Source organism: Camelus dromedarius, chromosome X (genome assembly GCF_036321535.1).
Source record: "Camelus dromedarius isolate mCamDro1 chromosome X, mCamDro1.pat, whole genome shotgun sequence".
In the NCBI taxonomy this organism is placed as follows: Eukaryota; Metazoa; Chordata; class Mammalia; order Artiodactyla; family Camelidae; genus Camelus; species Camelus dromedarius.
Window position 1 is genome coordinate 41,261,981 of NC_087472.1, and position 14,145 is coordinate 41,276,125.

The window sequence follows — 14,145 nt, forward strand, 5'->3', positions numbered from 1 at the left end:
AACCAATATGTGTTTGTAGTTGTACGATTTCATTAGGTGTTTCAAATTATAATAATTAATATTCCCATTAAAATACAGAATTTATCAAGGTTTATACTGCCTTCTCACTTCATCTTAAATTTATGAATAAACTTTTCATATTTTATATTTCTTTCAACTATGTTTTTGCTATTACTCTCAGTGTTGTTATAGTGAAAAGAACAAGGGATACAGACGTAGCCAAAATTTGAGCTCTTATTGTGTGACCTTGAGGACTTTACTTAATGTTTCCGAGACTCAGTCTCTTCTCTAAAAGCAGGCTTAATGCAGTGCCAGGCACTAAGTAAGCTCTTTGTAAATGGTAGTGGTTAATATTATCACTATTAGGTATTAGAAAAAAATGCATAATTAAGTGGAGAAGCAATAGCTCGCATAAACATTAGCCCTGGGTTTTGTGCTACAAATGCAAACAGAATCCATTTCTTAAAAATGCACATAAAATATATGTTTTATTATCATTTTCATTAGTTATTATAATAATATTTTAAATTCATACCTTTTTTATTTCCCCTAAACATTTACTATTAATTATTTAGCATATTCAATTAAAACTATATGCTTTTTTTTTCCTCTTCCATGTTTATATACCCTAAGAACAGAGATATCTTATCAAAATAGGATATTGGAAATTTTAAGATTAACTCTTGAATGTGGAATAATGATTCTTCATCCAAATTTGGAGATGTCATTCAAAATAAGATGAGCCTATATGATCATGTTTTTAGAGTCTGATTTCTAGAAGACTATAAGATAGAAAAAAGTAAAAAGAACATATAAAGAAAATAAAATTAATGACATCATATATTATTTCAGAGAGCTTTATGATTTAACAAGTGAATTTTGTCCTTCATTTTTAAAATGGGAACAAAGAAACATAAAAAAAACCTGATCAAAACCATCTGGAATTAACATCTCTATGCTAGCTTGAATAATATGCCATTATTTACATATGATACCTTCCTCTTAAGGCATATACACACTGTATATCTCATTTTATTATCATAATGCACTGAGGGATAAGTAGGATAAATATGACCATCTCTATTTTTCCAATTGAGAAATACTGGACAAATGAGGAAACAGGCAGTGAGAGGTTAAATGGCAAAACTATGATCCAACAAGCAGGTAGTAACAAAGTTGAAACTCGAATGTTTACGTTATGATTCTCATCCTTGGCCATACGATTTCTAGCATGTGTTTCCTTCAGATACGACTACACCAGAATCCTTTCCCACAGAGCTGTTAGCTTCCAATAGGAGTCACGGTTTTTTCCCTTACTATTTCAATGAATCTTCTAATTAACGTGCCAACTCCATTCTGACTGTTTTATGTGGAAATACTTTAAAGGAGTTTGGGTCATATAAGATTAGCATAAGTAAATATTACATTTTCTACTGACTAATTTTTCCTCATCAACTTACAGAATCCAAATTCCAGAAAAAGACCCCAGTTATATGTAAGAGATCATACCAGCAGTGTAGTCCCTCATGACTTGGTCTCTGTGCTCAAGCCACGTTTGAAACGTGTAAAAAGTGGAGAATGGAGGCAACTGACTGGGTAGATCTGATACTCTTTACTCTCTTGAAGTCCCCAACTCTTATATTCCAAAACCAGGTTCATCCTTATTGATGAATCCATCAGAAGAATTGGCAGTGGTAAAAATTGCAATGACAGTAACCATGTTGATTACCAGATTCTACCCATTTTTCCCTAGTGGTACAAGGGACTCTACATTCAGAGCAGGAGTTGCCTCTTGCTATGACTCTGTTCTGGCAGTAGAGAGCTTGTTCTTTCTTCATTTCTTTCATACTACCCTCTTCCCTCACTCTCTACTTAACATTCTCACTATAACCTCTTGCATCAAATATGCCTCCGTATTGTAATTCAGAAGTCAATCACATTATAACATTTGATGTACGAATATTCACTTTTCAACTAACAAGCTTGAATCCACAATGAAATTAAACACAGCAATAGTCCCATATATCCTATTTCCTGACACTGAAGCAAAGGCAATGATAACAATGACAGCAGTGACAGGTTCTTGGTGAAAATTTCAACTCAAGATGTGCTCAGGACATATTAGGATTCAATGATATACAAGACGGCATCATATTGACAACAGCCTCGGAAAGATCACCCTGAATGTTTACATGATCTATAATGGGCTTAGTGGGGTATTTTTTTTCCTTCCTTTTAAAATTTTTAATTCTAGAGGGCACCCATCCACTCTCAGACTAAAAGACACTTTGATAAAATCCTTAAGTGACATACAACTTGCTGAAAAAAATAGTAATTATTTACAGTAACATCAGATCAAGTCTGACTGCAGGTATTTATACAATGCATGTGATCATTATATCTAAGCACCGGTAAACATATGAGGACCTTTTGAATTAAAACATAACACCATTCTCCCTTTTCATCAGTCATTACACACTTTAAAAATTTTAATGACCGGCTTTTTAATGCTTTGTTGAAGCCTATATACATTGTATACACAGGCAGCCAGTTTTACTCAGCCTGCTAACATCTAGGGAAGGTCAATTCTATTGGCATTCTGTAACACTGGTTTATTATCATTCTGTGCTTCTAAAAATTTAGACCAAAACTCAAAGTTTAAATCTGCTAGGAAATCTGATGGTTTAATACATTCTCACATCTTGGGTCTTATGAGTTACTGTACACTGAATGCTCTTAAACCAGTAGGATTGTGTTCCATAATTCAAAGAGTTTTCAAAGAAACAGTAGACAATATGAAAGTACTTTTTTTTCAGGCATTAGAATAAAAGAAGTTTCGGCAGTTAGTTAGATCTTACATTACATCTTACATTAAAACAACTGGATGCTCCTTAAAAGAAATAAGACACGGACCAGGAAACTCTGTTAAGTCCTACTGTCCTCTTTCTTTTAATGGATCTTGTTTCTCCTCTTATACTTACAGTAAAAATTCATTTTCAGGTTGCTACTCTCCACTTGTCAACTTCCCACAATGGCTGATTTTGAAAGATGTCTGCTGTACTAAAATGATATGCAATGATTCAATGTAACAAACATTTATGGAGCACTGACTTCGCTCTGAGTTGCTGTGCTAGCCCCAAGTAAGGTGGACAAATGCGGCATATTCCTTGTCACTGAGGAACTCAACCTAGGAGGTCCAGAGAGAAGCAAAGAATGAAATGAAAAATGCAAATGTGGCGTGTGCTGTGTTACTAATAAGGCTGGACTGCTGCTGCAACACAAAGAAAGGAAAGGGGAATTCTGTCAAAATGGGGCTGGAAAGACTGAACCACTACACTATGTAGAGGAAGGAGCATTTGCACTCTAGGAAATCTTTTATTTGGTCAGTGTTGACTTTCTATATGTTTTCCAATATGTGAGCAGGAATCTCTGTTGGATATTTTAGACCACAAAGGAAACAAAAATGGAGGTGAAATATGTGTAATAAAATAACTCGAGACAAAGGGCTGCAAACCCTCACTGATTCTCCCACCGAGTTGTGTGATTGTGGGCAGTTCTTTCAGCATTTTGGGCCTCAGTTTCTTCAACTTTAAAATGATGAATTTGGACTAAATGCCATCTTGGGTCCCTTTTACCAGGGACAAGATGATCTCTGAAGCTTCTGACAGCTTTGGAATTTCAGAAAATGTTTTGGGTTTTTTGTTTTTTTTTTTTTTTGTGGTACCGACAACTTTTTTTTTTTTTTAACTCTGCTATGATTTTACTTTTTTTCTTTTTCTTTATTTCATAGCTTTTTCCCTACACTATTTCCTCTGATCTAAATTTTCATCATCATTAATCCTGTGAAGAAGTCAAGAGTGGATAAACAGCCAATCAGAGTTACTAATATGACATGGAAAGATGGCAGATGTCAAAAGGTACAATTGGTCATTAAAGTGTATAATAATTGACTGAATTCATAAGAAAGTAACACTGTTTATAGAAAACTTAACCAGCTTTTATTTTGTAGGATGGCAGTAATTTAACTGAAGGGAAATCCATTTCAGATTTCTGTAAAACCTTAGGATTAATAGCTCCTTCAAATACATTAATATAATTTTTCCCTGTTGAATGGAATAGTTTTAATTAAACTTTACTAACTCTTTTGGTTTAATCCCTCGAGCTGACCTATAAAACACTAGAGGTTTTAAATCAAACTGGAAAAAATCCTCAAAGCTGAAAGTTAAAGCGATAGCCACAGTGAGGGAGAAACAATAAAGGATTTATAAACTATGTCTAGTAAACCAGCAGTGCTTTAAACAATACAGATCTACAGATCTATGATATATAATTATATATATACATATTTAATCTTTAAAATCAGTCATTGGGGAAAAGGTAATGGTGGTTTATCAAATGTATTTTCAATATTTCAAAGGCATAAAAGTCTCTATAGCAACCACTTTTTTCCTCTCTAAAGACTCATTGGTATGTCAAACATGAATGAGAGGACCTGCAGATTTATAATTTAACCTAGAAGAAAATGACCAGAGAAATATTATTTTATTAATTCCACTAGCAATAAAATTACATGGTACGGTTTGATTCTGAACTTCATCAGGGTGACGAGATCTGTTTAGAAGAAAGGAACTCTCCTCCCTCCCCTCCCTGCTTCCCTCCCCCTCCCCGCAATAATAACTCAGTAGATAAATAAGTGACACCAAACCAAAACAAAACTGCTCTACAATTCTTTAGGCAATGCTTCGTAAACTTTTCCCACCCAAGCGCCCCTAATGGAAGAGAAGATTGAACACGCTCCCCTAGGGATGTGCTGCAAGTGTGAAATTTCTTTGAAGTCATCTGTTTTCTTTTAAAAATTCATGTGAATCTTGGATTCTACTCCATAATATAGATCTATTTTAATGTAAAAATGATGTGTGTTCCCCCAATATCTTTGAGTTACAGAGTTCTAGGAAAATATGCTAAGTTTACACCATAGCTTTGCATCTTCCAAGATGCACACAGTTTTAGAAGCTTAGCTTTACAAGGAATAAAGGCAATTATCAAATACATTTTTCCATAGATCCTACCTATTTCCTACTTTCAGTTTTCCTTTCACTTCAAGGTAATTTTTTTCTCTGCCAGTTAATTCGAGCTCTATAACTTTAGTACTGAACTAAAATACATTTATTTGCTATACCAGACAGAAAAGATCCTTACTCTATCAAAATAGGTACTCGGGTTTTTATAATCAAAAAACATAGAAGTGGGAAGGGATAAGTTAGGGGTATGGGATTAACAGATACACAGTACTATATATAAGATAGACAAACAACAAGGATGTACTGTATAGCGCAGGGAACTATATTCAATATCTTGTAATAACCTCTAATGGAAAATAATCTGAAAAATATCTATGTATATATAACTGAATCGCCTTGCTGGACACCTGAAACTAACACAATTATTGTTAATCAACTATACTTCAATAAAAAATTAAAATAAAAAATAGAGATTTTTCAAAGGTGCAAGAAAGAAAAAAAGAAAAACAACCAAATAGAAGAAAAATATTAGTAGTCATACAATTGTTCTTTAACCATGAGTTACATAACTTAATTGCTAACTGAGTTAGTTTCATCTTAATCTGTATCATTCCAGTTTAAAAGAAAGGTACTTTTCTGTTTTTGTAGGCAATTATTTCAAAGGAGATAGCCCATCATCAAATAAAATGAATCACTATATAGTGCTGATCTATTTTTATTTTTGCAGGTTGACTTTGAATATATATCTACTTGCAATATACACCCTCCTAGAGGTGACAGAATGTGATTCAAACAGGACAGGAATGTATATTAAGCAAACAAGACAAGTTAGACTCAAACATCAAGGAGAAGTGTTTAACTATAAATAAGAAGGGTGACCTTTCACTCTGCTTTTTTTTTTCCTGCAGACAAAATTCAAAAGTATCTTCTCCTAAGGCTTTAGTAGCAAAACATAAAAAAAAAAAAAAAAAGAAGAAGAAATGGAATCTGAACAGTGATTTGACAAATAATAGTCAGTTGTTTTAGAGGACAGGGCAAGTAGATTTCCAGGCATGGGCTATAGCATGAAATCATACACAGAGATAGGATTATCAGAAAGGAATAAAAATGGCTCAAGAGAAAATATGTCTGGGCACAACGAAATGAGAACTAGAAGGAAACGAAAGAGGATGTAAGCAGGCGGAATGGGCTTAAGAACTTTTTGAGTTGAGAACTCTGAGTCTGAATTTCATAGGGAAAGAAAAAGAACTAGTCAAAATAATGTGAATGTGGGGATTGTCACAGCCCCAACAGTGAGCTAGGAAGAGGATTTCTGGCCACAGTCTTTTGAATAAAATGGCAGGAAGAATACACAAAAGCAGAAAGAAGCAAACTACAACACAGAGGTTTTGCTCTTGAAATAGATAGGAAGAAAGAAGTTGGTGATATTGTAAAAGAAAAATATGAAAGGATTTACCAGAAGCCCAGACATAGGAAACCAACAGAACTGAATATAAAACATACTTAGCTGAGACTAGAGGAACTACACATACCCTTACAATTATTTCCTTCGAACAAGACAACAAAAACAACTATAATATTCATTAAAGAAATTAAAGATATTTCATTAATTTCATTACAGAAATATGTTGAGGGTGTAATTGACATTACCAGACCAGTAGAGAGGACCACTGAACAATATTACACAAACAATATTCTGGGTTTTATAGACACACTTCTTTTCTCCTTCAAAGGACACTAACAGTTTATATGGTTTGTAATAAACTTGGAAAACACATACTCTTTTGAGTCTTTACTGAAAGCCCTCCAAGTTATAAAGAAACGGTATATACTATAGTATAATTTCAAATATAAGATTTATGGCATACTTTCCTTACTCAAGAGGAACAACGCACTTCGCCACATATATAACCTCACCTTCAAGAAATGTTTCCTTGATCCATCCACCTTTCTTTCACTTTTCAGTTTCTTGCAAGAGGAAGACAAATAGTCACTAACCAACAAAGCTAATCAGTTCGAACTGAAACCCTGGAGACATTTTTGTTCCTCCTCTCCCTTTCTTCACTGATGCCAAGACTGCCTATTCTTATCCTTCGATGATGCCCTGCCACCTACCACATCAAGACCAGACTGCTTAGCATGACACCGAGGTCTCAGATGGCCACTTTACTGCTCCAGCCTGATAATCAATGACTCACCCATCCTCACACACACTGCCTCTGTGCCTTGCTCATACTATTTGCTCTCTGGAAAGCATGCCCCTTTTCCAGGCCTGGAAAAATCCTATTCTTGTGCTTCACCATTTTGGACTCTTCCACAAATTCTTCCCCCATCTATCCATTCAAAAGTACTTTCTGTCTCATCTAAAACTACAGTCCATTATCTTTTCCTGTACCACTTCTCCTATTCATCTTTGTTTTATAAAATATTTGTATATATGTCTTTTCTTACCTTTCAGACTTTAAACATATTCAAGCAAGAACTATCTCACAATCATTTTGATATCACTGAAAGCCCCATCGTATGGCTCCTTTGCAAACAACATACATTTAAATGTTTATGAAATGAATGAACAAGCATTCTATCTGATCAGAGATATGAAAGCTTCAATAACCCAGAAGTGCTAAAAAATGAAGTCAGTCAAAAGCAGGTCATTAAAACACACTGTACTGTCAAATATCAGCTAATGGAAACTATCTTCCTGTTTTTTTATACCAGTAAACAAACAAAAAATACGATTAATGCTTATAGATTATTTAATCCTACCATTTAAAATAAAACACTTAGGCAAGGCGTAGTCTCAAAGCAGTTACAAATCAATTACCTTTGCTTGCACTTTCTACATGCTCCAGTTCTTCAGGAAATTTCAGGATATCCCGGTATTTTTCTTCACAAATTTCAGCGATAAAATGCAAGAGGGTTGTTTTTTGATCTGCTGATTTAGTATCTCTGATCTGGAATGAAATAACAACACATTTTTTAGTACTTTTTAATAATGTAAATAAAGACTTTTTCATAAACAAGTGAAATAAATGAATAAACTTAATTCATTATAACTAATTTAATTCTTTTTTTAAGTTTGGGGTAGTTCCTAATGGGGTCTAGTAACAATGACCTTGATTGTAAAACGAACTCCGTATTTTAAAAGTGAGAAACATGACCCCAAAAGGTAAAAAATTAAAACTTTAATCTGTATTTCTCAAAATGTCTAAACTATTACGGCAAAATGAACTATTCTTTTCATGAGAAAGGAGCATTCGAGTATTGATAATAACAGTTCAAGTTAATGTGTGCTTTTGTTATCAGCATTCTGCTCTTCGCTTTACCACAGAAATATATTCTTGAAAGCTGGATTCGTTTGTGAGGTTGTATTTATTTCTAGCCATCAATGATGCAAATTAATGCAAAAGAGTAAGCACATTTTACCCTCCTTTACTTGCATGGGCCATCAAAAAGGAATAACTGAAGACTTTTTATGCTGATTTATAAACAGAATCTGACCACACAATCATGATAATATAATAAATTTTATTTGCTACACATTGTATTTTTTCCAGAGACATTAGAAAAAAAGATGCTATAGTCAAAACAATAAAAAAAATCTTCAAACTATAGGACAAAAAAAAAATCTATGATGAGAATCTGAGTGTTTTCTTTAATATAACTCTCATACTAGACTAAGCTACAAATGAAATCAAGGATTTACTTTAAAAACAGAGGATAAAGACAGCATAAACTATCAAGTTTTCTCATTCTATTGAATGTTTTTAATTCTATAATCCTTAGATGATGGGTTTGTCCACTGATGTTCATACTGATTTGGGATTTTTAGCTTTAAGGATTACAGATTAGAATAAATGAGTATTCTTTACAAACAGGTTTATGAAAAGGCTGTGGAGGATACTTAGGTAATTACAGAGTAATTTAATCCTTATTGTTTTGGTGGCGAAGGAAAAACAATCGCATTTAACCATTGAGGCCCATACTTTTTGGTGCTACAGCTTTTTAACAACTGTTACGTCCCAACGATAGGAACGGATTTACAAGAAATGTTCATCTCAAGGCTCAAAACAGCCACAGGAGGCATGATGTTGATAGTTCAAGTAGTCACAATGATTTCTTTTTAGAATTTCTGGGATTACTTTATCCCACATAGGTAAAATATTTTAAATTTTGATTATCACGCTGAACCACCAAACACTTTTCAGCCGTACAAGGTTGAAAAGACACAATTCCAAGGACAAGCTATAAGAACAAAAAGCAACAAAAACCTCAAGGGTAGTTTGTCTTAAGTAAGGCTTGGAGCTGGAGAATCACTGGGTGGTTCCCTTTCCTAAACAGAGGCCTTCACCTGAGATGACAGTGCTATGTATGTGCACCAAATGCATTGCTTTCAGAGTACGCTGGATACTCCAAGTGATAAGGAAATAAACATTTTCTGTTTTTCTTACAAATTACTTGAATTCCTAAATCCTAAAATACTAAAAACATTGGGTGCTTAGGGAAAACTGCAGGGACATCTTCCTAAAGGAAAGGAAATTGATTTATATTTTATGAACTCTGTGGAGACAATTTACACACACACACACACACACACACACACACACACACACACCAAAAACCCACCCAACTATTTTTCAGGACACTAAATTGTACAAGTATATTATAATTTTTTAAAAGAAATACACATGGCCAACACTGGAAAGGAAAACACAGAGATAGAAAACTAGCACTGTGCTCATACGACAATCTTCTGGCTGATTTAAAAATTCGGTTTTTGGCACGCATGCTTGTAAGCGCTTAATTTTCAGAAACTGTATTTCATTGATAAATATTTATCCAGAATGAAGTTCATCAATACACTTTGTTAAAAAATGTAGTAGAGTTAATGGTTACATTTTAAAAAGATAAACAAAGCATAACATTTCAATTACGTATCTTTGTTGAAATCAGAAAGAGTTGTAAACAGAGTGTGCATGCACTTTTTAAAACTGTATGTAACACTCTCTTTAAAGCATGGACAAACATGGCCAAGGGCCTGTCTTGTCAAGGTGAGAAATATCTTAGTTGGTATGGGAGAGAAATTGCTAAATCTGTACTGCAGTATTTATTTTTAAAATGACCTCACACAGGGAGTCCATTTTAAGGTTTCAAACTGGCAGGCAACGATCACGACAAATATGTGGTCATTCTTATTTTTCTCCATGTGCATGACACTTCAACCAATCATTTTTAAATGAATATATAATGTTAAAATATAAGGGCAAAGAATTTTCATTTATTAAAGTATATTTACTTTGTATAATCACATCTTCAGTCTCTCTTACGGCATCTACACCATTCACATGTGAGGCATCATGTGGTTCACAATGTCAGCACAGAAGGCAACTAAGACCGTTCACCTTCATCAATTCTAATGGCTAATGGCATGCATCCAATAATTTGCTCTTCCAAGTGTACTAGCTGGACATCCCTTGGGGTAGTACAAAAGTAATCTAATCTGAGTATGTGCAAAATCACTTCTAAAGGGTTTAGGTTAGTTTATTAAGAAATCAAATTGACTTCCATCTGATATCAGGTTAACTCAAAATTATGTTAATTTTACATTAACATCAAATATTCCAGTGACACTTGTCCAAATGCCTAAGTCTCAGTGGTGGCTATACTGTAAGCATTTCAGGGTTCTCTCCAGCCAGGAGCCAAGTGCCTTTTTTTTTTTTGCATTCTGGCCTGTGACTTCTCTCTTTCCGTCTCACAACCTGCACTCAAAGCAGGGGTATGAGACAGAGGACTTTTCTTTATAACATACAAAAGGATAAACAAAATGATCATCCTGTAATCCTGTCTTGCATATATCTTCAAATACTAAAAACACAAACAGCAGTTCCAGAAACTGGAATTATTTGAAAAAGCTAAAAATGTTTTATAATATCTTAATAAGCTGAGTCATCACTGCACAATAACAATAAAAATAAGACAGAGTAATTCGCTATATTCACTGATACAGTGCCATCAGTTAATAAACCAAATAGCGATTTTAATTGTAATCATCTGACCAATAAATGTTACACATAAAGATTAATAACTGAATTTATACTAACTGTATCTCCCTAATCTTTAATAACTTTCTGAAATGGTACATGAATACAAAATACCTTTCACAGAACAACACCTATTTCACTAGCAAATTCTGATCACTTCTCTTTCTTTCCAATAAATAGGAGTGTTATGCTACAAAAGATAGTATTTACATGTGATGTGTTCAAATACATTTCCAAAACTTCAGTTAGGGAGACAGCAAAATATCTGAATAACTAATTGCCTTGTTAAAGGTGGCTTATTTTGAACACTCTCATTCAAGCCTGAAAATCTGCCACCTTCGCTGTGCTTCTGGATTCAGGTGGTTTGAGCACACAGAAGCCAGCACACAGCCAGAAAGCCTGAGCCAACAACATTTTAATCATCTACGTCAGTCACACTCAATCTTCCTGTGAAGGACTCCTTCTGTAGGTAATTTTCCCTTCTGCTGAGATTTAAGCCTATTTCTTCTTGCTCCGTCCACAGTGGGAACTGAAAATAACTAGTCACTCTCCACTGTACAACCGCCTCTCACAGAGTGCAAGCTCCCTTCTTGTGTGTCCTGCTCTCGTAAACCAAACAATTTCGCTTCACTTAACCTCACCACACAGATGTTAGTTTTCAAGTGTTTAATTTGGTCTGGATGATTAGCATCCAGTCAAAGTTCCTATTGCAAAGTCTCCCTTCAGCTCCTAGAAAAGCATACAAACGTCTTGGTTTTGCATTTCAGGCCCTTTTTGAGCTGGCCCTTGCCTACCTTTCTACCGAGCCTCCTGCTGCTTTCTGATGCATCACCTTCTCTTCAGTCTGATTACAACTGCTGGATCATACCACGCAGGGTCGGACCCCTTGCTTCTGTACATCTTGTCCTCTCGCTCCTTTTTTGTTTGTTTCTATTTGCCAAGTGAAGAGCTACTCAAAGTCCAAGCCTACTCAGCTACCACCTACTTTCTGAAGACTTCTCATAGGAGGAATTAATACCTTCTTCTGTCATGTTCTTTCACTATAAACATTTCAACACAGTAGTTTCTTCCAGTTGGTATGTGCTCTTTCTAGGGAAGAGATACCATTTTAATAATATTTATTATCCATGGTACCTAGGAGCATGCTAGGTCATACTGGGTTGGCAATAAATGTTTCTGAAGATCTTTCTTCACATAAGCTCCCATTTGTATGGGCTATAGAGTGATACTTCTAAATTAATCTGTACTCTTGTTTAAAGGTGTGCGTGTGTACGTACATATATATAGAGAGAGATTCACTACAAAGCCCAGACTTTTCCAGGACACCATATTTGTTGAGAGTTAGGTGGGAGCAAATGCCAGAATAAAGCTATCACATGCACCTCAGGAGATGGAGCACTAGACATTTGCAAGAGGAGACAGGTTAGGAGCAAAGCAAGGAAACTGTGCTGGACACTAGGGATCAGAGGCATATAGTGCCCGGTACTTTCAAAGCCTCAGGGAGCCCAGACTTTAGGAGAAAACACAACATCAGACAGAAAGGAAACGATGTAGAAGAGTAATTTGGTGGCAAATGTCAAGGACTGACATAATTAAAATGATAACCAGGGTATATGTAAAAAAAGGAAAAAAAGGCAAAGAAAGGACCCATTCAAGATGCATTGTGAACATAAACAGGATTAAGTCACTGAAATGAAATACTTGGGACGAGGGAAAGGAAAAAAATCAAAGACTCCAACAAAAGTTTTAAGTTCTGGTGATTAAAGGAATGGTTGTATTGTGTTGGTAACAAGGAAAGCGATAACACTACGGTAAGATGGCTTTAGGAAGGAGGTGGCAGCTCATATTTTAAATATAACTGGTGGCTCTGTGGAAGTAATCAATGAGAAGGTGGTCATGGCTACATCCTTCTCTCTGCTTCATTTTATCCTGTATGATTTCACCTAATAATGCTTCCTAAACATCCATATAACCATGACACTCTGTTCCTTCAAAAATGTCAATGGTTCTCTACAAGTCATAGCGTAAAGTTCACTTTTCTAATCACAACAGTTACTAAGCGTAGACCTTCGATTCAGATAGAACTGGGTTTGAATCACGACTCTACCATTTACTAGTTGTGTGACTTTGGACAAGTTATTTAAATACTCTATGCCTCAGCTTTCTCATCCACAAAATGGGCATTAGATAAGACTTACAGAATTGAATAAGATAATGTATTAACATGACCATGATCATCACCCAGATTAGAAGTGCTGAGAGCTGGGGTAGGGTATAGCTCAGTGATAGAGTGTGTGCTTAGCATGCACAAGGTCCTAGGTTCAATCCCCAGTATCTCCATTAAAAAAAAGAAGAAGAAGTGATAGAGCCTACTTTAGGCTTCCTATCTTCACACAAAGTAAGTCATTACCATAATCCAAAAGACCCCCTCTGTGATCTGGTCCCCATCACCACCATGATCTTATTATCTCTAGCTATTATCCTCACCACCCACTTCAGTCATGTGGGCCTCCAAGCTGCTGCTCCTTAAACCCACCAGGCATGCCTCTCACCCAGAGCCGTGCCAGCCCTTTCTCTCCGCCTGGCAGGTTTCACTTATCCTCACCTGCCTGGCTAGTTCCTTCCCTTCTTTCAAGATCTCTACTCAGAAATCACTTTCTCATTATGGTCTTTCCTAGCTACTCTATCTAAAATTGCAATCTATTCTCCAAATGCCTCTTACCTCCTTCCCTCTTTTACTTTTCTCCATAGCAATTATTGCAAATATACTATATATCCTATTTAATTATTTATTTATTCTCTGTCTCTCTCTCTGCTACAATGACAGCTACACAAGTATAGGGCTGATTTTTTTTTTTTTTTTTTTGGTCTGTTTTGTTGACTTTTATATACCCAGCATCTGGAACAATGACTGCCACATAGTAAGCACTTAAAACATATTTATTGAATGCACAAGTGGATGAAGGTTCCCACCCATTGGTTTATGTTCTTCCTGATCTTAGATGCCCTCTTCCTTCATCAGGTGGGTACTATCCTAACCCTCTTTTAAGGGGGAGGAGAACCAACATTTATTACCCATTTAT

The 14,145-nt window shown here is 35.3% G+C and overlaps 1 protein-coding gene across 3 annotated transcripts in view; it reads right to left on the reverse strand.

The window, feature by feature from the left end:
- The window catches only part of DIAPH2 (diaphanous related formin 2), a 798,971-nt gene that overhangs the window by 377,683 nt on the left and 407,143 nt on the right, over nucleotides 1-14,145 (reverse strand). For all 3 annotated transcript variants that reach the window (XM_064482987.1, XM_064482986.1, XM_064482985.1), the window contains one exon: nucleotides 7,846-7,975. In XM_064482987.1, coding sequence (XP_064339057.1) covers nucleotides 7,846-7,975 — 130 coding nt within the window. The remainder of the gene's footprint in view (nucleotides 1-7,845; nucleotides 7,976-14,145) is intronic.